The sequence below is a fragment of the Pygoscelis adeliae genome, unplaced genomic scaffold, assembly GCF_000699105.1.
Source record: "Pygoscelis adeliae isolate BGI_AS28 unplaced genomic scaffold, ASM69910v1 Scaffold458, whole genome shotgun sequence".
Taxonomy (NCBI): Eukaryota; Metazoa; Chordata; class Aves; order Sphenisciformes; family Spheniscidae; genus Pygoscelis; species Pygoscelis adeliae.
Window position 1 is genome coordinate 656,229 of NW_008825352.1, and position 21,387 is coordinate 677,615.

Genomic DNA, 21,387 nt, shown 5'->3' on the forward strand with positions numbered 1-21,387 from the left:
ATTCCTGCAAATCCGAGATAACCCTGTAGATGCTCAGCCCATGCAGCATCCCTATGGGACCCAAAGGCTCTGATATCTGCACGCTGACTGTGGGTTGCAGGCTGATGTCCCCAGTTTGCTTCCTCAAGCAAGTATGTTGTCATACAATAAGGCTTCATCTTCATCCAGGTGCTTGCTGGACAGAAACACGAAGTACATTTGATCTGGCAAATGTGTTTGCTCTAGGTTTTGAGAGGAATCCAAGTGACTTTATGCTTTTCAGACTTCCCTTTTCTTATTACTGTGGTGGTGATGGTTTGTTGGTGTTCAAAACAATTTTCTCCGCCTGTTCTTCCCTCTGTTCTGTTGACTCTGAGCAGACTGTGCATTAGAGAATTATTTGCAGCTGCAGCCCAATAACTCACCATGTCACAGCTCTTTAATTTTTGCGGGGACTGTCCTTTGAGCTATAAGCGCTGAGTCGATGGGAAGCATTATAGTGATTTAATATTTATGCTGCAGGAGTGCCGGAGGCTCTAGTCAGTTGAAGACTCTTCTGGACAAAGTACTGAGGATATCCAGCAGCAAGCAGAATCAAAGCCTCACTTTGTTGATAGAAAAATAACTCTGTTCTTTTCTTCTCCTTCTAGAAGCTAAATTTTTCGTTCCTTGTAGACTCTTATTGCAGTTGTCAGACCTGCATATATTTCTGTCAACAAATGCACGAAGAGACATTTGTAATGGTAGGGGTTGAGGGGATGTAAGTGGTGCCTTTGTTTAAACCAGTTGCAAGAAGTGAGTGAGAGCCTTTACAAATGAGGGATGCCTCCAAAAATGAGCGACAGGCCTCCCTGGGACTGAGCGCCAGTGCCAGGACTCTTTGGGAGAGAAGACCCCAAGGAAGCAGCAGACAGTTGCAGAAGCACTGGTAGCATGGCCCAGACTTAAATCTCTGAGCATGACAAGGAGAAGAGCTATTTTACTTGATTTTTGGCTGAAAGAGGTATGAAGCTGTAAGCAAATCGCATCTCTTGTTTGAGCCTGTGTTCAGGGAAACAGGAGTGTGTGCACCTTGCAGAGATAAACAGGACACACCTAACTCTCAATTTCATTCTCGGATCTTTTGTAACCTGCGTGCTGGCTGACTGCTCACGGCGCGGGGCAGAAGCAGCCATCAACAAGGAGTCTGTTCTTCATCGATCCCCAGGCAGGAGGGCTTGTTCTGCTAGGTGCCGAGTGTTCTGACTCGCTGGAGTACATTATATACTTAAATACACGTACAGGTGAAGGGTATAAGAGGCAGCACCTTTGTAACTAAGAATGCAAAAATCCATTTGATTTTCTAAATCTCTTCTGATCTGAGCAGAAGTGTTCACGTAGCCATAGTGATACAGGGATGTACAGGAAGGTTTGCAGAAGAGAGGTACCTTTTCCTTAGACTGACTGGTACCTCTGAAGAAATCCTGCTTGATTTGCTGGAGTGTGAGCCAGTTTGGTTGCTTCGTTATAGCCCTAATTTAACAAAAGGCCTCTACCAGGTGCCAGTAAAGGTAAGGTTTTTTTGCAGCTGCTTCCAAACTCTTATAAATTTTGTTGATAAGTGTTACTTGCTCCTTGCTCTTCATTGATGCTCTAAATATAGGCTACAGGGCTGTGGTTGAAAACAAGGAATGTAATGTTTGAAGATAAATGGTTTGCTGTCTGCTTCTGTTTTAGGAGGGAGATGTCTGGCCAAATTCTTCGGCTGAAATTAATGTGATCTTTAAACCCCGAGAAGCCAGAGTCTATCAACAAACGGTCTACTGCGATATCTCAGGTACAGCGCCTTTCTCCTGCTTCTGTTACCCACGGTGAAGGTGAGGCACAAACGGAACCAGCCCACTCGCTTCTCATGTGATTGCTAGGAAGGGTCAGTGGTCAGCAGGGCGGTGCTGGCACATGTCTGCTGTCCCTGCGGTTTCCAGGCGGTCTCCTGTCCAAGGCCAGCCCTCAGGATGCCTGGCTACAAGCTTGGATCACTGATCCCAGAACAACCAAGGCAGTGAAGGGATAAGCTTTCAGGTCATGGGTTTGCCAGTATTTGCTCTGCTGCGAGGTGTCTGTGAAGGCCAAAGAGCCACACAGCAGAACAGCTTTAGTGGACAAGCACTAAGCCCCTGTAAGACCGTTTACCTCCAAGGTGAGTCTTTATTACGTGGTTGCATCATCAGATTCCTGGGGTGGTACGAGTAGAGTTCCAAATGTGCTCCCAGACCCTGGATCACCTCCCGCTACCCAGACGCTGCCAGACCTTAGGTGGCTGAGCCCTCCTGAGCGCGGGGTGTCTGCGAAAGGACCACCTCTGGCCAACACGTGCTTTTCTCCCTGCATGGGAATTGTCAGCTTGGGGCTCCTAGTCTATGGTGCGTACAGGTAGCGTTGCAGAGGGCTTGCTGTACTCAGCAGGGTGAACACCCTCCCTGGAAATCAGACTCGGAGCAGTCTGCTAGACAAGCTTTATGCTCACCCTGTCTTACAGAAGTGCTGTCAAGTCTTTTTCTGGGAGCGGTTATCGTTGAGCCACCCAAGTTATACACCATCTTTGCCCTTACAGAGGTGATGGCTTTGCTGTGCTAGCACAGGGCAGGGAATACTTGCAGCAAGCTGCGTGGTTTGGGTTACCTTGTCCTTCCTCTGTGTCTCTGCGTGGTGCTGCTTAAGGTGTTTTCCAACAGTGGGAGATAGCTGTCAGATTTCCATCCAGGGAACGTTATGGTTTTCCCCATCTAAGAGGAAGAGGTGCAAGACCCGTGGTCCTCCAGCAGCCAGGCTCCTGTTCTGGAGGGTGCTGAAATCACTAACCCAGCTGCTTTGTTGCTTTCCTTACCGCTCCAAGCTGACAGATACAAATGTCATGAAACAGCTTTTTATTTATACAGTAATTGCACAGGGTTTACTTGGCAAATGCCACCTACAGTAATTACACAGGGCTTGTGTTAACAAACTGTCTTCCTGCCCACCAGCTGTAGTTGTTAGAGCTGTGGAAGGAAAGGAATGATTTAAAAAGTTGCTCCCAAGGGATTCCTTGCTCAGTGCCGTGCTCCTGGCTCGGGGACTCTCGCTCTGGTGATTGGGGTGTCCATCACTTTGCTGCGGGGACCTCCAGGGGGTTGTGCCAGGAGAGCTTTTTCATTGCAGAGAAATAGGAGAACTACTTGCATGCAACCCTTGAGCCAGTCTGGGAGCTTTAGGAAACAGAGCTGGGCAAATGATCTGTGTTTAGAAAGAGGAGCCTGCACTCAAAAGACCATGACGGGCCTTCGGGAGAACTTAACTCTTCCACTGGCTCCTTGGAAGAGGACCTCAAGGAGATAATTTAAATTATGCACCTACTCCCCATCCTTTACAAAACAGAGCTGATCCACTGTATTGTCAGGGTGGAAACTGTCCCAGAGTCAAGGTCCCTGGGCGCGAAAAGAGTTTAAAGAAGAAAACAGTGATCTTTAACTAGGGAGTCAATTAATTTTACTTCTTGATTCCTCTGAGAAGCGTGACTGCCTTCCTCGTGCGTTTGCATGCCAGCCACAAATCCCTTTGGAGGACGGTTTGCAGATGGTGTCTGCTCCTTGCTGGGAATATTTGGAAGCTTTGCCCCAGTGCAGCACTGTGAATTGTGCAGCTGGATCTCATGCCCCACTGGAAAGGGCCTTTGCTGGCCTCCACTTTTTTTTTTTTTGCAGGTGCTTAGCAGATGCTTCTGGATCAGGTGATTTACAGAACTCATCAGCACTGGGCGACTTGCAAAGCTGGCAGTTAAGAAGTGGTTTGAAATTTGCTCTTGGCAAATATTTAAGCTCAAAATGAGCTTTCTTAGCTATTCATGCAAATAAAGCCCTGGCTCTTGAGTGCTGGAAGGGAGCACACGGTGGGGCCTCAGACACCTAAAATTCATTTTGAGGTTTGTCTGCACACAGAACTGTATGGGGTTACACCTTGCAAAACCCCTTTCTAAGCCACTCTTGCAGGAAGAAGCAAAATCCCAAATGATGATCACTCCCTTACCTTGTGACAGAACTGTCCTGCATCGTGTAAAACTGTTTATTGACGTGGTCAGGTGAGAATCACATTCAAAACCAGTCACAAAACACGGGGACATTCTGTGAACAAGAAACTGAGTGTCAGAAAGCAACAGAAGTTAAGGACTTTGGCGTCAAAGTCCTGTGCTGTTGGGCCACCTACACCCCTGTTTGTTTGAAAACAAGGCAGCAATGCCAAATTGTACACCCTGCGTGACGTGCCAAGGTATTATTTCTACTGAGATCCAAATTCTTGCTCTACGGTACCAGGTGTGGATTTGGGATTGAGGACAAAGGAGGCTGTAGCCCCTCCACGCCCTTGGTCTGTGTGCTCCAGGACGCGTTATGGTGGGAGCATCACAGGGCCACAGCCCAGCTGTGCCCAGGCCTTGGGCAAAGGCTGGGTGCTCCTGAAAGCCCCAGCTCCAGCAAAGATGAGGACATACTCTTTTGGTTTTGGTTTTTTTTCCCTCTCAGCTCTCCTGAATGCTGCCTGTAGTTTAGTCTGCTCCTTCTCCTTTGGGAAGAACTCACTCTGAGGTTCACCAGCAAGGAGGAAGAGCAAAATTTCTGGGATTTCCTAAAGTTTCAAGTTCAATGTAGGGGAAAGGATGGTTTCCATGGACCTTCAGGAGAGGATGAGGAAGGGAAGAACTGCCACTGATTTTTTTTTTGATCACAGTGGCCATGGGATGTGTCTCAGCATGATCATGGACAAAAGCTTGTCACTTGGAAGTCTTTGCCATTTCCTAAGAGCTTTGATGGCTTAGGCCTACAGTTTTTAATGAAAATGAAGCCACATGTGATGCAAGATGGAGAAAACTTTTGACAGTGAGCACCCAATACTGCCTCTTTTATGATATCTGTGAAATAGAAATACACAGCCCTCCAATTAATGTGTGAGCTGTGAAACATAACTCTCATCTCTGCTATCAGCTGGGCTTTGGCTGGATCCACTTAAAAAATGTTGAATTCAACAAAAGCCCCCTAGCTTTTCCTTTCTGGCTTTGGACATTATCAAACATCCTCATCCCATGGTTGCAAGATCAAAAAGTCAGTAATTATCGAAAAGGCTGTTCCAGGAGAGTGTTTTCAAGTTGTGATCTAGTCACTGTGTTGTCACACCTGGGCTGCTCTTTGCAATAAAAAGTCATTTTGGACATTCTGGAATAACTATGTGGAAGACAATTTTTTAAAAGCAACCTTCAATCCCTAATCTTTAATAAATAGCGAGCGTTACACAAAAGCAGCTTGAAGGAAAGAGGAATATTTTTGCACAAAAGCTACAGTGAAGGTTATATACAACTGCTGGGGCTCTCTTTTCCTCCTTGTGCTACTCGCTTTCCATGCGGAGTAGAATGGGAGGGCAGGGAGACCCAAGCCGAAATTCAAGCTAGGATTCGGGCACTTTGGGCTGCTCCAGTGGTTCAGAACAGCCTTCAGACCGAAAGGTCCTGCACTATGTCATCTTAGCAGACTTATAGAAGAAAATTAGCATCTTGGAGTTTAGCTATAAGCCTTGCGATCTCAATTACCTTTGCAGCAAGGGATGTGTGTATTAGCAGTATATTTATGGCTTATCTGATAGTAGTGAGGAGGCTGGTTTTCCATAACTGCTCGGCGTGCTTCAGGTAAGGTGTCTTTACAAAGCTGAGCTCTTGGTGTCATGGTGGGAATAGGCGAGTGCTTCTCTCTGGAGATCATAAAGCCCTGTGTGACTTAGGCGCTGCTGCAGGAGGTGAGCCCTGGAGCACCCAGGTACGGAGCTGTATGTTAGGCACAGGCGGCGGCTGAGGTGCTCTGCCTGCCCTAGGCAGCACTCGGATGTGCCTATCGCCGTTAGCAGGGAGCTTCGCCTCCCTTGGGCTCGTACTTCTCGGCTCCTGTGCTGTCGTCTCCGATTTGCATCGGTACAGACAGCGGATTTTTATCTTCAGCTCTCTTTTGTGAGCTTTGTGCCTTCACTGAATGGATTTCAAAGCTCATCTAAGTGCATGGGAAGAAATTTAGAGGTCGTGTTTTAAACTCAGCATCGCTCTTTAAGGGTGCAAACTGATTGCTGAATTAGAAACCAGCCCAAGGGGTTGGTTAAAAATTAGAAACCAGCCCAAGGGCATGTCTCCTGAGGGAAGAGAAGGGTCCCGTATCTTCTCCTGGAGCATCTAGAGCTGGTCGCATCCAGCCCAGAGTCAGGGACTAGCATTGAGGCAGCCTGGAAAATCCAAGGCAACAGAGGGAATTATTGTACTGAAATGGAAATCTCTCCCCAGGCCGAGAAACGAGGCTGCCCCTGCGCATCAAAGGGGAAGGCATAGGGCCCCGGCTCTGCTTCAGCTTTGACCAGCTGGACATCGGGAAGGTTTTTGTTGGATCAGCCCACAGCTATGAGGTGAGCAGTAGAGGGTTCTCAGGGGTTGGGGTGGATCCTGATGGCTCCCGGGGCAGCAGTGAGCCTCGTGGACCTGTGGGATTTCTGGCAACTCAGGGAGTTGTGAGCAGGGAGTATTTGACATAGTCAAATTTGGGGGGGTTTCGCAGAACCTTGATACTTTTGATGGGGTCTGAAAGGTGTATATGTTGTTTGTGAAGCCCTAATCCCTGCTTTTTGGCAACCTCCCCTTGAGATCAGCTGGGAGGCTTCATGCAAAAAACCAAACCCCTTGACACATGAAGGCAACAATGGGTCGAAAAGTTAAGTTTTCAGAGGCTTTTGTTTCAGCCCTAGATGCAATGCAGCTTTGTACTCTGGGTGTTAAAAAGCAGCTGGAACAAATCTACTGTGTTTGAACTCAAGTCCATTGCAAACAGTTTTCAGTTAAGTGCATCCTAGCGATTCCCGGGAGTCGGAGGAAAGCTGTCCAGCCTCCTGGCCCAGAGCTGTCCCTGGCAAAGAAATTGGGAGTGCTTCCCCTTGCCGACCGGTCTCTCGCCACACCTTCAGACTTGGCACATCCCTGCCTCTATAAAGAGCAAAGCGTTTCTTGAAATGAAGCAAAGGAACTTTCTATATATTTGCCTCCGCCCAAATGGTGTCAAGTCTCCTGCAAAAAAATAAGATAGAGCAAGTGAAAGAGGTAGAAAATGAGGCAATACATCATGCCAGACACTTTCAAAAGCCTGACTGTGGCAGGGAAGGACACCTTAAGGTGTTTTCTTACCAAAATATTGTGCTCTCTCTGCATTTTTAATGCTGATACTTCATTGATTCTCGCTATATCAGTTTCTTATTTTCATTACTTGAGAAAATGTGAATAAGTAGATGATGCTGTTAATGCTGTCCTAAGCAGCTAGACTGGAGGTAAACCTCAGCTCAGCATAGGATCCCTAAGTGCAATTTGTAACTAAGGTGTAAAACACGTGAGAGGAGAGAGTAGTTTTCAAGTTACCATTGTGGAATTTGAATACATGAATATTTTCAATGACAGCTGCGAAATTAAAAAAATAAGGGACACATCTATGCTTCTGTCTCAGGTTTTTCTGACAGGTTTTGCGAGGTCAAAAATTAGGGAAAAGGCATCCAAAGCAGATAGGGAAGTCCATGGAAATGGCAGGATTTCACCCTGCAGCAATCAGAAACTTTACAGATGTTAATTGTTTAATCAGAAAACAAATCGGCCTTCTGTAAGAAAGGAAGATTCCTTATGTATTTCCATTTCGCTTTCTTGCTGCTGCAGGTGATCCTGTTTAACAAAGGAGCCATTGATGCTCTCTTCAACTTGGTCCCTCCAGTTACAGCTCTGGGCTCCTGCTTCACCTTTCTCCCCCGGGAGGGCATCATCTTGCCGGACGGGCTCCAAGTCATCCAGATCTCCTTCAGTTCCACCATCCTGGGGCAGTTCACAGAAGAATTCAGGTTCAGTGTGAATGGATCCCCTGAGCCTGTGACCTTGACTATCAGGTGAGGAAGGTTATAGGAGCTTGGTGGGCACATCTGTAGCTATGTCTGGGTAATCATCTCCCACCTACCTCACTTTATGATGGAGCAGAGAAAAAAGGTCTTGTCTAAGGTTTTAGTCTTGGCTCTGATCCTAGCATCCCCAAGTCAAGGCTTTTAAACCTTGACTCCAGTTTGAACTTTGCAATTGCAGCAGCAAATGAAGTGTAATTGTCTGTGAGAGGTAATCATAGAATCATGGAATAGTTTGGGTTGGAACGGACCTCTAAAGGTCATCTAGTCCAACCCCCCTGCCATGGGCAGGGACATCCCCTACTAGATCGGGTCGCTCAGAGCCCCGTCCAGCCTGACCTTGAATGTTTCCAGGGATGGGGCATCCACCACCTCTCGGGGCAACCTGGGCCAGTGCTTCACCGCCCTCAGAGTAAAACACTTCTTCCTTATATCTAATCTATATCTACCTCTTTTAGTTTAAAACCATTGCCCCTTGCCCTATCGCTACAGGCCCTGCTAAAAAGTCTGTCCCCATCTTTCTTATAGGCCCCCTTTAAGTACTGACAGGCTGCAATAAGGTCTCCCCAGAGCCTTCTCTTCTCCAGGCTGAACAACCCCAACTCTCTCAGCCTTTCTCCACAGCAGAGGTGTTCCATCCCCCTGAGCATTTTTGTCACCTCCTCTGTACCTGCTCCAGCAGGTCCATGTCTTTCCTGTACCGAGGACTCCAGAGCTGGAGGCAGTACTCCGGGTGGAATCTCACCAGAGCGGAGTAGAGGGGCAGAATCACCCCCGTCGACCTGCCGGCCACCTATGACTATGCCTCCTATGCTCTCAATACCCAGTTTAGCTTTCAAAGTCTTGGGTTCCTCTGGGAAGCAGCTTTGCCTTCATGGTCGAGCCAGGGTGGCTCTGTGACTTTCCAGGACACTGTTTGCACAGAATTTGGCAGAAGCAGGTTCCTTTTGTGACCCTTTGACATCTCTGTGTGAGGACCTGAGCTTTAAGTGACTACCCATGTTGGAAAAAAGTTTGACTGGTGGCTGTACAGAAAAGGTGTGGAGATGCCTGCTGCCCAGCCCGGGTACCCAGGAGCTGGAGTGACTCCTTCCTACAGGTGGCTCATTGCCCCTTGGGCCACGGCAGACAGTGTGATGGTATCAGCTTCGGGCAGTAGATGGTCTGGGACATCCCACCTGAACACACAGCAAGGCCAACAGGGCTTTGGAGATGGGCCAGCCTGGGTGATTCTGCAGCCAGAAGCAGTGTTTTTAAAATCCTCTGTTAATAAGCCACACAAAATGGGTAGCAGCAGCCTCAACATCATCTCTCATGCTAATGCGTTGGGACAAGCTGTTTTCCCGGCTCTTGTGCAGCGAGTGCTACGGTACCTCCTTTCTGCAGGAAGAAAAGTGCTGATGTGGGAGATGGGGAGCTCTGCAGCAAGTACTGTCACAAGGACTTTGGCATTATCCCATGGGCTGGTGCCACTGCAAAAGATAATCCTCATCGAGCAAAGGGGAGAAGGGGGGAGAAACAAAAAAGCTGATGATAGGAGAGGCAAAGCTCACTTCTCAGGACCACAGCAGCATGCAGACTCATCCCAGCTGCATTAACCATGGGCTGGTGGGATAAGGTGGTGTAGGCAGGAAAGCTGATGCTGGGTGCTCTGGAGCTTTGGGGCTGGCTGTGCCTCCTCGGCAGCCAGCCTCCTGGGCTGCTGCTGTTGGGAGGCACTAGGTCAACGTAGTAAAGAAATGAAAGGAATCTGCAGTCGATTTTACCAATAAGGTAAGGGAAACGGATAAAAAAGAACAACAAGGTTATTACTTTGCAAGAGAAGAGTGGTGAGTAGGTCTGTTGACCTCAGTAGAGAAACAGTTGTGTTGGCTTTGTGTTTGGAGGGAAAGCGCTGCTTTTTTTGGAAATCAAGAGGGAACATTTCACAATCGAATAACTTATTCTTCTCTGTCCCTCCCCCAAATTGGTCATGGGATGTTATTGCATAAGCAGTTTTCTCCTTGAGCAAGGGCAGGTTTTGCTTGTAAAGATGCACTTATCACAGGTAGAAAACGGTATTGCTTGGATAGTGCTCACTGCCTCTGCCCCACAATGGCCTTGCTCCTGGGGAAGGAAACAGCTGTCAGCGGGATAGTTGTCTTTTGGCTTTCCCACAGCCAGCTGAAGTGGTCCTTTTTTCCCCACTGATGCCCTGGCTCCCAGTGCCCAGCATGTCCTCCCCTCCTCTGTGGCCGCTCTCTGCCCTGTTCTGCCAGCACCACCCTGGGCTCAGTGCAGACCTTATATCTCAGTGCAAGAGGATTGCTGGTCCTTTTTTATTTATTTCTTCCCCATCCTTGGACTCCTCTTTCCTGGACGGTGGCTGCTATGCAGCCCATCTGATGGTACCCCAGCATCCCCCCCTGCTCCCATACAGCTGTCCCTCAGCAGTAATTCCCCTTGCAGTCCGCTCCTCCCTGAGATGGCATCTGCCTCCTTGGTTTCTGCCTTGCCTTTTTTCAAGGATCCCTACCCAGCCCTTATCTCTCATTCTCCAGTGCCACGACTCAAGCTGTTTGTTTTCAAATGCCTTTGAGGTGTCCACCCACCAGGTCAAGCTGAGCCTCCCTCTTCGGGAGGTTTTGTGCACTGGATTTAGTCCTCCATGGAGGAAAAACTCCCAGTTCTTTTGAACGGAGGCGAGCTGGCTGGTGGGACACTGGGCTGCAAAGGAAGAAACAGGGATGAGTGTTCAAGTGGTTCCTCTCCCACCTTGCGTTATCCTTCCTGCTCTGCAAGGGCCCTGATCTCCCTTCACAAGTGCATTATTTAACACTACTGTAAAACACGGTTGTTGCCAAACCCACTGCTTTTTCCCCCATTTTCTTGTGAGCCGTACTGTTATCAGCTGTGGTGCACAGAGCTCTGGGTTGGCTCCTTGCCTGAGCCTTCCGAGCCGTCACTCAGGTTTAACTTACTTGAGCACGGATACGGTGCACTCAGCAGAAATGGCAGTCATTTCCTCGCTTGCCTGGCAAGGCTCATCCTTGGCCGTTGCCCAGTGTGTTCCCCAGCTGTGGTTGGTTTGGAGGTAGTTTGCCATCGTCTCCTGGCAAGTGCTGTGACGGAAAGCATGTCTGCTCCCTTTGCTCCATCCCAAGTAAGCTCTTGGGGCTTGGGAGGTTAGGCCTGATTATGTGAGGCCCTTGGAGAGGGATCTTCAGCAGCAGCAGGGATTTGCTACCTGACTTATTCTCAGGAACTGATTCAGCTCCAAGAATCGAGAATTAGCGTTGGATTGAAACTCCTGAAGGTCAGTTTTTTCTGAGTGCTTTTTGACTATGCAATCAGAAGATGCCCAAACCACAGGTGATTATTCTTTACTTGGAAACCAACCTTACGAGGTCCTGAATGGTTGCTTTTTTTGGTGTTCAGAAAGGGATGCTGGAAACGGGACACCACAGATGAACGCAGGTCCCTCCTGCAGGATGCTGGGGTCTGTTCATGTGCAGCACAGACCAGTGGCAGTCCTGTGAATAAAACTGGAAGGCACCATTCACTGTGGTCCCTGATTTAACTAAGAGGCAGAGTTGGCATTGATTGGCATCAACCGTGAAATGAATGAACGTTGTGCAGCTCCAAGTGCTGATTTCAGTGGATGTTGGTGAGTTTTGGAGTTTGGAGCCTGGCTGCTGAATTTAAGGACGGGCGAGGAGGTGTGGTGGGTTCAGGACACTCATGTTTAGTTGTTTAAGACGTGTGTTGCTCTTGCGTGTGTCGGCTGGCGCACTGGTGACAAGCTGATACTTTTCTCCAAGATCTGGCTGTCCACTCTGTAGAACTGTTGCCGCTCTTGTTGCGGTCAATGGGTGTCTGGGCCCTCCCTGGATTCATGCCTCGAAATCCTGCGTGCCTAATGGTTGCGTGGATCAAGATCTTCTGAGGAAAAGATGTTCATATACTCCATGGAAACACCAGTTCCAGCTAAGAAATACCAAAGCAGGGAACCTGCAGCTGGGAAGGCTAGTTACAGTGAGTCCACTTTTGGGTGGACACCTCTGTGTCCATCACATTACAGATGGGGAAACTGAGGCACGGAGCCATCACGGGTCCTTCATCGGGCCAGCAGCAACTTGGGGGCATACCCTTGGCCCCCTGCCTTGACTTGGTGCCCTAAGCCACATCAGCAGCAATCAGCTGCTGACCACTTTGCTTTGGCTGCCTCCTGTCCACGTGAATGCCGTGCTGAGCAGCAGGGTGATGGGTTGATTTGAAACCCACTGTGGTTCTGAGACCAGCCTTTATCCATCCGAGCGGTAACGAAAGCTGAATGCTTTGCACTTCTCTAACCAAGCCAATGTCTCCTCTGCCTGTCTTTATCCTCACAGGGGCTGTGTCATCGGACCGACTTTTCATTTCAACGTACCTTCCCTCCGGTTCGGTGACGTCTCCTTTGGTGAGTGTGCCCTGGGCTGGGACCGCAGGTTGAGAGGTCTGTGTGTTACTAAAATGGAGCGCTTTAACATAAGAGCATCTGTCACTTGTGTTCCTCTGTAGCAGCCTTCAGGGTGTTAAAACCAGGGCTGCTTATCCTTGGCAGCAGAAGGACTGTGAAAGTCCTTGTCCCCGAAGGGCCCAGGGGATGGGACTGCAGAAGGGAGTTTAAGCCACGTACTAGCCTGTAGCTGCTCTGGGTAAATGTTCCTGTTGCAAGGCAGGGACACCATTTACCCACTTGACCTTTCGTGTGAGATGTTAATTAGTGCTGTGAGGGCGCCTCGTTATCACCTACCAGGTAATATGCCCAAGCAATGGCTCTGCGTCAGGCACTGATGTCCTCAGAGACGTGGGCTCCCTCATCTTCCCCGCTGAAAGCCCAGCTCTGCTGACAGAGCCAGTGACTGAGCATCCAGAGCGTCTCCATTGAAATGCAGATTCTGGTTCTCCATCTCAGTCTCACAAAAGGCTTTTTACTGAGATGATTTAAAGCTTAAATGTGAAATCAATTGTGGATTGATTGAAGGGCCATTATCATTCTGCGCCCGGGATGCCTCTCTGTTTTCATGCTGTTCATGGACTTTTTAAGAAAACTCATTACCTTTCCTGAGCCGCTTCCTCCTGTCCCTACATCACCACTCTGCCACTTCTTTGTTTCCTTTTGAATAAATAAAACAGCAAGAAATACACCAGGCAAAAATACGGTTATGTAATAGAGGGTTCATCCTACTTCATCTGATTTCATTAATAAGGCCTTTTCAGCTGAAAGGCAGCTATTGTATTTTTGCTTTTTAACTGTGCTGCTGACTGTTGTCTGCGTCTGGCGACTCCGGTCTCATTTGGGATTGTGAAGTCTGTGTTTGTCCTTTTTGTGTACCTCCCGCCTCCCTGCTGGAGTAACTGCTGGAGGTGGGCAGTGGCACCAGTGATGGAGAAATTACCTGCTGTGTCTGCAGTTGGTTTTCCTCCCCATCTGTATTCAAATACCGCTTGGTAAGCAGGCTATGGGAGATGTCTCCTCCTCACAGAGTTGGCCAGCCAAGCCAGATGTCCGCTCCAGAGCAGGTTGTGGGCTGGTGTCCTGTCTCTGGAGAACGTCCCCCCCCAGGTGTGGTTGTATCACTGGTGCATAATGAAAGCTGGTATCAAAGCTGAAGTGATGTAAACCTTCGCGGGCAGTAATCAAAGCCAGTGTGCGGTGTGGATATGATGTCCCCATTTGTTAGGTAAGGTGAGACACAGTTCCTGCTAATTTCTAAGCAAGCAGCAGGCTTGCCTCCTCTGAAGCGGGCTGCAGATTGTTACACGCTCAGTCTGGTTGCCCCAAAACAGGAGATGCCTTAAGGATCCTGCCTAGAGAAACTGCATTAGAGTGCTTTGCATCATGCTATAGTTCCCAGTTTCATCCATCCTTTCTTTTACTGTAGCTTCTCCTTGATGACAATACACTACTTACATATATTGAAAACTGTGGGAGTGTTCACGGAGGTAACGGGGAGTTTCATGGATTGAATTTTCAGAATGAATGGTCTGTCTGGATGCACACTCGTAAGTGAGAAAAAATTGGTGCTGGTTTGGGGGCATGTGAGACAGCTGCAGAATTAGAGAAAAGCTTCTGGTGTTCGGCATCGCTAAGAGCAGGCATTGCCAAGGAAGCAGTCTCTGTCATCAGGGTAAAAGGAAACTTAAGTGACGATTAATTCCTTGCTTAGCTTCTCAATTAGCTGTAACTCAGACTGAAAAGAGCTAAACTCCAAGCACAGTTTTATCACAACAGGATATTCACACCAGGAATCACGGGATAATTGGAGCATAAATTCTTACTTGTGTCATTTTCCTAGGCTTTCCTCGCACCTTGTCATGTTGCCTCACTAACACCTCCTTGGTGCCCATGACTTTCAACCTTCGCATTCCCGGAGATGGCTCGGGAGAGCCCAGTGCTACCAGTTTTGTTCAGATGTCAGACAACACTCGCCCTTCCTGGAGGAAGGGAGCCCAAGGTCACGTCAAGCCAACCGAATTTACCATAAGGCCCTGCAGAGGGACCATCCGCTCCCAGGGACTCCTGGATATCCAGGTATGGGAAGATTCCGGCCGTACGTGCTTCAGCAGGTGGAGCTGAAGCTTCACTGATGTATGAGAGGGCTACAGTGCTGCTAGCATAATGCGAGTAAGATCCATGCATTAGTGTTAGGCTTTTGTTGGCTGGGTTACTCTGGTGCGTTTTTGGAGGAGCACCGTTTTGTTTCCAAAATCGTAAGCTGAAGGTCTTGTACTGTATAGCCGAGTACGGAAGCCATTCATGTGTATTTGAGAGCTGCTTAGAGTGATTTCTGTGATTTGAAGTGGGCAGAGGAAGGCTGAGGAGAGAAGGTGGCTGTGAAAAAGAGAGATGTCATTGTATAAAGCAGTTTGCTTTTCTTCCCGGTCTTATTTCTTCTCTCCTGTTGAGCAGAAGGAGCTGTATTCACTGCAGTAGTCTCCAGTGGCGACTGAAAAAGCTCTGGCAGCCGTGACCTGCACAGCATCTGCTGGGCCACGTTTTGTCCTCAGCTTCCCACTGTAAAGCTGAACTCATTCTGTTCAAGTCAACAGGTTTCCTCTGGATTTATGCCATTGTAGTTGAGATTAAGAACTGGTCCCTTAATTTTAATACAGTGGTGAGTAGAGCATTAGTCTAATAGTGCTTTAATTTAGCTTACATATGCCCTGATAACTGCACGGTGTATTTAACAAAGCAGATATTGTCAGAAGACTTTTATTACTCCTAGAGACCGTGCGCTACACATGGACCAGCAGAAGAATTAGGGCAAAATCCTCCCTTTCCTTACCGTGGAATGAGAACCAGAGGACACCACACATGGACGATTGTTTTTTGGGAGTGATGAAGTATTTGATGCTCTTCTCTTTCGCCAGGTTACCCTGTGTTCCAACACTGTGAAGAGATACGAGCTGGCACTGGTGGTGGATGTGGATGGTGTTGGCAAGGAGGTGTTGGCATTGCTTCTCACAGCCAGGTATCGGCGCTTTCCTTGCAGCTCATCGTCTCTCCTCGTGCATCCACCACCAGCACGCTGCCTTGCACGCGGTTTGCTGGCTCCAACTCCAAACGAGAAGCGTTGCTTAATGATGAGCTAGGTCTGCCCAGCTAGATATGAGAACAGCAGTGCTTTGAAAGCAGCCCGTGTTGAGAAGCACCTGTGCTCAACGGACAGGCATGGCCCTGAGCCTTTTTCTAAAGGGAACAGTAATTATATTCATTATTGGCCTGGTTTTTGGTTCTTGAGGTGTAACAGATTTCCAAAGGGCTGCCTCTCCTTCTTCCTGCAAGTGGTGGACTTGTGCTGGGTTGCGACCAAAATACAACATTCATTGGGACGCAGCGAGCAGCCTGCTGAAAGCTGGTGTCTGGTTCAGTTAACGAAGGCATGTGCAAATGGGGAAGGGGCTTATGGCAGGACTGGTGAGGGAAAAATGAAGGCAAGATCTTATGAAGGGGAAGTCCTTGATGTGGAAGGTGAGCTCAGGTTCCTCTGCTTTCCTCTGGTTCTTTTGAACATTAATGTTGTCAAGACTTAAGCCAAAAGTTGTTCTGGCTGCAGCCGGATTCAATCCTGTTGTGCTGCAGTGAGTGTCAGTTTAATTACAAGGGGGATGCAGTTTCCCTCTCCCAGGCAGAGTCGTCCAGTCAGTGCCTGGGCTGCAGTCTTGTAAAATAAGAAACTACGTGCAAATGGGAACAGACGGCGTATGGACCCGTGGGGGTGAAGGACCAAGGTAGCTACAGAAATGGGGCAAGGGTGACTACTCACTGCATAAGGCGGCTGGTGGCTTGTGCCCTCCATCGCTGGGACAAGTGGCTGAGTCTTCAGGCAGGGTCACAGTGGTATGGGAGAGGAGGGAGTCGTTTTTACTGAGGCACTGGAGTCTTGTGTTCCCTGAGCCTTGGTGAGCGCTGGTCTTCGGTGGGAAGGCTCTCCCAGAGCTCACGCCTTGCTGGGGCCATTGGGAGGGTCCTTGCAAGCCTCCTGGGGCAAAGGTGCCCATCAGACAGCTCTGAGACAGGGCACGGTGCTCTGCCTGGGCACTGGCCACACTGGCAAGCCTCTGCAATGCTGAGACTCAGAGTTTGCCCCTCCTTTACAAGAGGTTGTTGAATAAAAGTGAATAAAAAGAAGTTAAAGGCGATGTATTGCTGTAGGGATAATAAATGTCTGTTTGACAGTGACAAATGTGTTATGCTCCATTTCACGCTATCCGAGGAGTAAACAAATTCTGCATTCTCTCGGTATCCCTAATTCCCTTTTGGTCATCTCTTTGCCTAGATGCGTAGTTCCTCCGCTGCGAGTGCTCAACCCCATCGTGACATTTGGACGGTGCTTTCTAAAATTCCCTTATCGGCAGATGCTGACCCTTGTGAACGACAGCGATCTTCCAGGCTGCTACGGGGTTCTTCCTCAGGTTTGGCATCGCGTCTGCCTCCTGCCCTCAAATGTTATCGAGGGGTTTGTTAGGAAAAAAAGGGGGTTGGATAAGACCTTGCTGGTTTATATTCAAACCTAAAGGTTTGCTGAGAACAGGAACCTAGCTGAATATAAACTTTAGGAAGCAGTTAAATAGGAACCTACCTGAATATAAACTTTAGGAAGCAGTTTAAACTCTTTAGGAAGCAGTTTATATTCTAGTCCTTGGAGTGCTTTCATGCAGGAGAACTTAGAGGGTCATGAAAAGCTGCTGCAAGGAGGCTGCCAGCACAGGAGTGCGTGTTTATGGATGCAGCAGCTTTTGGACCCCCTTCAGGATGCTAAGCCCTTACTAGTCTTCCATCTGGTTTTGTGCCTTTCTGCTTTCTCCCGGGGATTTTTTTTAAAAAGTGTGTATCGTTGTGGTAAATGTCAAGGAGTTTAAAGTTTCCTCAAAGGTAATTCTGAAGTTGGGGTTGATTCTGTCCCTTACAGGAACACAAGGAGGATGCTGCCGTGCGGTACTCCAGCCCTGAGCCGTGTGGGATCATCCAGCCTCACAGCTCGGCAGAGGTTCCGTTTACACTGGAAGCCCAGGTGACCGGAGAGCAGCACACTGTTGCTCGTGTCGCTGTGTTTGGGAGCGAAGGATCCCCACTGGTGAGCGCTAGGGGAGATGTGTGCCTTTGTGCGACTCATCTTGGTGGGGCACAAAGCGTACAGGGATTCTTCCTGGCAAAACAAGAACTTGTAATATATGGCTGGTGTGGACAAGGAAGAGAAGGGATTCACGAGCAACAGCTAATGCCTAGAGAAGAGGAAGGATGGTATCCTCTTAGGTGATAATCCAAGTGTCTGACACAGCATTTAATTATGGATATGTGAGACGGGATAACGAGCCTAGTCTGAAACTCAGCACAGTCCCTGGGTCTCGTACTCTGCTGTGTCATTAGATGAACAGCAACTGCTGCTTCATTAGGACTTTTGTTCAGGAGCACACAGGGACCTCCCTGAATCCCGCTAAAGCGAGCGCTGTGTAAGAAACCATGCTGAAGTGATGTTTTGTGCAAAGCTGGATTTAAGATTTTTAAGCTTTTCTGAAAGTCATTTTTCTACCATCTGAGAAGTATCCATCAAATCTCTTTGCCAAAAGCCCCAGCCAAAGACACGAGTGTCCACACTGCTTGCATCTGGAGCACAGAGACTTTTCTTTTTCTACCAAGCTTGGAAATGGAAGAGGCAAAGCATTCCTAGGCTGAAGCCTCCTAAAAGACATTGTTTGCATTCGGGCATACACAACAGCGGTAACAACAACAAAATGTAGGCAAGAGAACATTGTGTTGTGTCCTGGCTTCATCTAGCTGAAATCTAGAACAAATTTAGTTAATTAAACTTTAATTTAAAATGATATTAACTTTTGAAGCAACTGTTTTAAAATGTCTTGTCATCCCTCTGAGCATGAAAGAGGATGTCAGAGGATGGCTGGGAACCTTAAGCTTTCTGTAACGGAAAGGAAGGCTGACATTTTGAAAGCAGTTTAAGGGATTTAAACTTTCATTAAAATGAATGGAAATGATGGTAAATCCCCTGGATGCCACTGAACATCTCAACCCAGGCATTTGGGGATGTGCATGTAAACCAGTCAACAGGAAGGCCAGGCAATGCAGGCTTTGCAGGCAAGTCTGAAGTTGGACAAAACAGTTGCTCATAAATATAAGGCGCTTCCCTTATAAAGGAGGGTTTCTCCCTTCTAAAATAACCTAGCTGTTTAACTGTTAGCTTGTTTAACTACAGTGTTCTTGCAAAGCTTTAACCCTTGGGCTAACAATTTATAGTTTCAGACTCTACCTTAATCTTTTTTATTTGGAGAGGAATATGTCAATTTTTTTGCCCAAAGGGCGAGCATTTCAGCTGGAGAATCCTAGCTGTCCCTAAAGAAATGACTAGCATGAGATTGTGCGAGCGTGTGACCCCATTAAGTTGATCTTTAACATGCAGCGTTTATGTTCGGTTGCTGCTAGCACCCAGCGAGTGCTGTTAGAAACCTCGCTGGGTATATTGACAGCACAGATGTGAGTTTCTGGCTGTCAGGTGAGATTCTTTGCATTTTCTATAGGACTGCCCTATAGTTTGGGGGGTGTTTCAGTCGTTCCCTGGTCCAGAGCTTTCTGGGCTAGCAGAACAGCTAACCATCTTGTTATACATCCTGCACTGGTGGCAAATCCTCCCCGTATGGATCATATGATGCAAATCTGACCTCAGGGGAATCGCTGCAATGTATTGCAATAAAGCAAAATATAAGCTCGCTCTTGCTGTCTTAGGTTATGCCGTCTGGAATTGACGCCAAGTCTTTACAGAGTTAGGTGAAATGTCATACAGATCTTTCATCCAGGTTGTGTAGGGTCCCTCCATGGGTCTGTTGCCTGGTATTTTGTTTGCCGGTGACTGCGTGCCAGCTTCAATTTGGTGTATGTAATCTCCTGCGTTAAGGAGCTGGTAAAACCCAACCCTGGGGTTACCGGTGGCAAGGCAGCCTCGTGTGCCACGGGCAGGGGATTTGGCAGCTGGCCGCTATCAGAATAAGCGGTCACTCAAACAGCGGCTGTCTGCCAGGGACAGATGCTCTTCGTTCCTAAATGATCAAATGTGACATTACATCCTGCACTGGTGGCAAATCCTACCCGTATGGATCATATGATGCAAATCTGACCTCAGGGGAATTGCTGCAATGTATTGCAATAAAGCAAAATATAAGCTCGCTCTTGCTGTCTTAGGTTATGCCGTCTGGAATTGACGCCAAGTCTTTACAGAGTTAGGTCAAATGTCATTTACCGCCTTTCCCTGTGTGTCATTGCCTCTAACGCTGTTGAACGGGGTTTTTCTTGTCCCTTTTAAGACAACTGTAGATGAAGGGGTTTTTTTATAAGCCCTTTCCTCGGCGAGGATATATCGTGTTAGTACACGCTCTAACGGAAGCCAGCTAGCCTGGGCATCCTCCAGATGTTATTCTGCCCATCTCCAAAGGGTTCTGCCCTTGGAGATGCCTTGGCTGCTTCCGCACTGGCGTCGCCTGGAGGCAAAGCCAGCTGGTGAGGCACAGTTCTTCCCTCCAGCTCCTTCCTCCCGGGAGCTTTGGGCAGCATCACCCAGACTGCAGCTCTCCATGTCTCCCTTCTCCCGGAGGGATAAAAGGTCCATCATCATGTATGGCTTCAGCTCCTTATTTTTGAGGTACCAGCCTTGGTACGTGATTTTTGGCTCTTACTTGCACGCAGTAGTGTCCTGTAAAGGGATGAGTGTTTCTGGATGCTGCTCCTTCTGACTGAGTTGGACTAGTGATTCTGACAGCTGTCGATGCCGTTTGCTCGAGTCAGATATCATTAAAGGTTTTACATCATGGAGGCTGGTTTCTTTTGTGGTTAAATCGTACTCCGTGCCCTCCAGTGAATCATACAGCAGCTTGTCAGTGTTGGGAGTTTTATGCATTCAGGTCCTATTTAAGAGTTGGGGTGTTTAGAACTAGTGAAATCCAGCCAGACTGGATAAATTCTCATTGTTTTTAATGATGTGGGAAGGTGGTTCAGGAAAGGGATCCGCGTTCCTCCTCCAATACTCTGTGCCAGTTCTGCAAGAACAAAACTTTTGGGTCTCAGGCTGTCAAAAGAAAAAAATTATCATAATTCATACATCATTCATGATGTAATTAATAATTAATGTCTGTTTTCATATAATATCAGGAATACACATAAGCACAAATCAGAGGCAACTAACTTGGTCTCTACTCTGAAGAGCCTGCTTTGCTGCTGACTTGTGCTGGTTTTACAGGTGTGGCTTTGGGAATGTTAAAAGAAGTTACTGTCCAAGCGTGGCCGTGCAGGAGCAGAAGTCAGGGAGGGTGGTTTGGGGCAAGATTGAGCAGAAAAAGGAGTGGGAGCAGGCGCAGGGTAGAGGAAGGAGAGCTAACAGTGTGGAGGAGGTGTGGAAAAGCAAGCATGGGAAACTGGGTTTCTTTATCCCTGATAAAGGGAGCTTGTGGTTTTCAGATGGGATCACTCTAGATCCCACGCTTGCTCCAGGCCTTCTGCATCACTTACAACACTGAAAACTTCAGACAGCCATAATTATCCACCAGTCTAGGAGGGCCTTAGAGCTGTCTAATCGTTTTAACCTTTCCCTGTTTTGTTGTTTTGGTTTTTTTTGTTCCTTCCTACCTGCTTCCTTGGAGCAGAAAATCCATTTAGTGAGCATTGGAGAAGGACCAGTTGTCTACGTGCATCCGAGTAAGATAAATTTCGGCAGTATCCAAGTTCTACAAGATGCTTCCCGAACTCTCCACCTCTCCAATCAGACTGTCATCCCTGCATCCTTCTGGGCAGAGATGGTAAGCATCTGTGGGGCTATTTTCCAACAAAAATGACTGGTCCATAGCAGCCTGTGACTTGATTGCACTAGATTGTGACTATGCAACACTTCCGTATCGCGATCTAAGAGAGAAAGCAAGATA

General features: G+C 48.0%; 1 protein-coding gene across 1 annotated transcript in view; it reads left to right on the top strand.

Moving 5' to 3' along the window:
• Window positions 1-21,387, top strand: part of HYDIN (HYDIN, axonemal central pair apparatus protein) — a 155,189-nt gene that overhangs the window by 45,737 nt on the left and 88,065 nt on the right. The window contains exons 9-17 of the mRNA XM_009330382.1: window positions 1,696-1,795; window positions 6,305-6,423; window positions 7,709-7,932; window positions 12,312-12,379; window positions 14,262-14,497; window positions 15,337-15,437; window positions 16,746-16,893; window positions 17,391-17,543; window positions 21,112-21,264. Of these exons, the coding sequence (XP_009328657.1) occupies window positions 1,696-1,795; window positions 6,305-6,423; window positions 7,709-7,932; window positions 12,312-12,379; window positions 14,262-14,497; window positions 15,337-15,437; window positions 16,746-16,893; window positions 17,391-17,543; window positions 21,112-21,264 (1,302 nt within the window). The remainder of the gene's footprint in view (window positions 1-1,695; window positions 1,796-6,304; window positions 6,424-7,708; window positions 7,933-12,311; window positions 12,380-14,261; window positions 14,498-15,336; window positions 15,438-16,745; window positions 16,894-17,390; window positions 17,544-21,111; window positions 21,265-21,387) is intronic.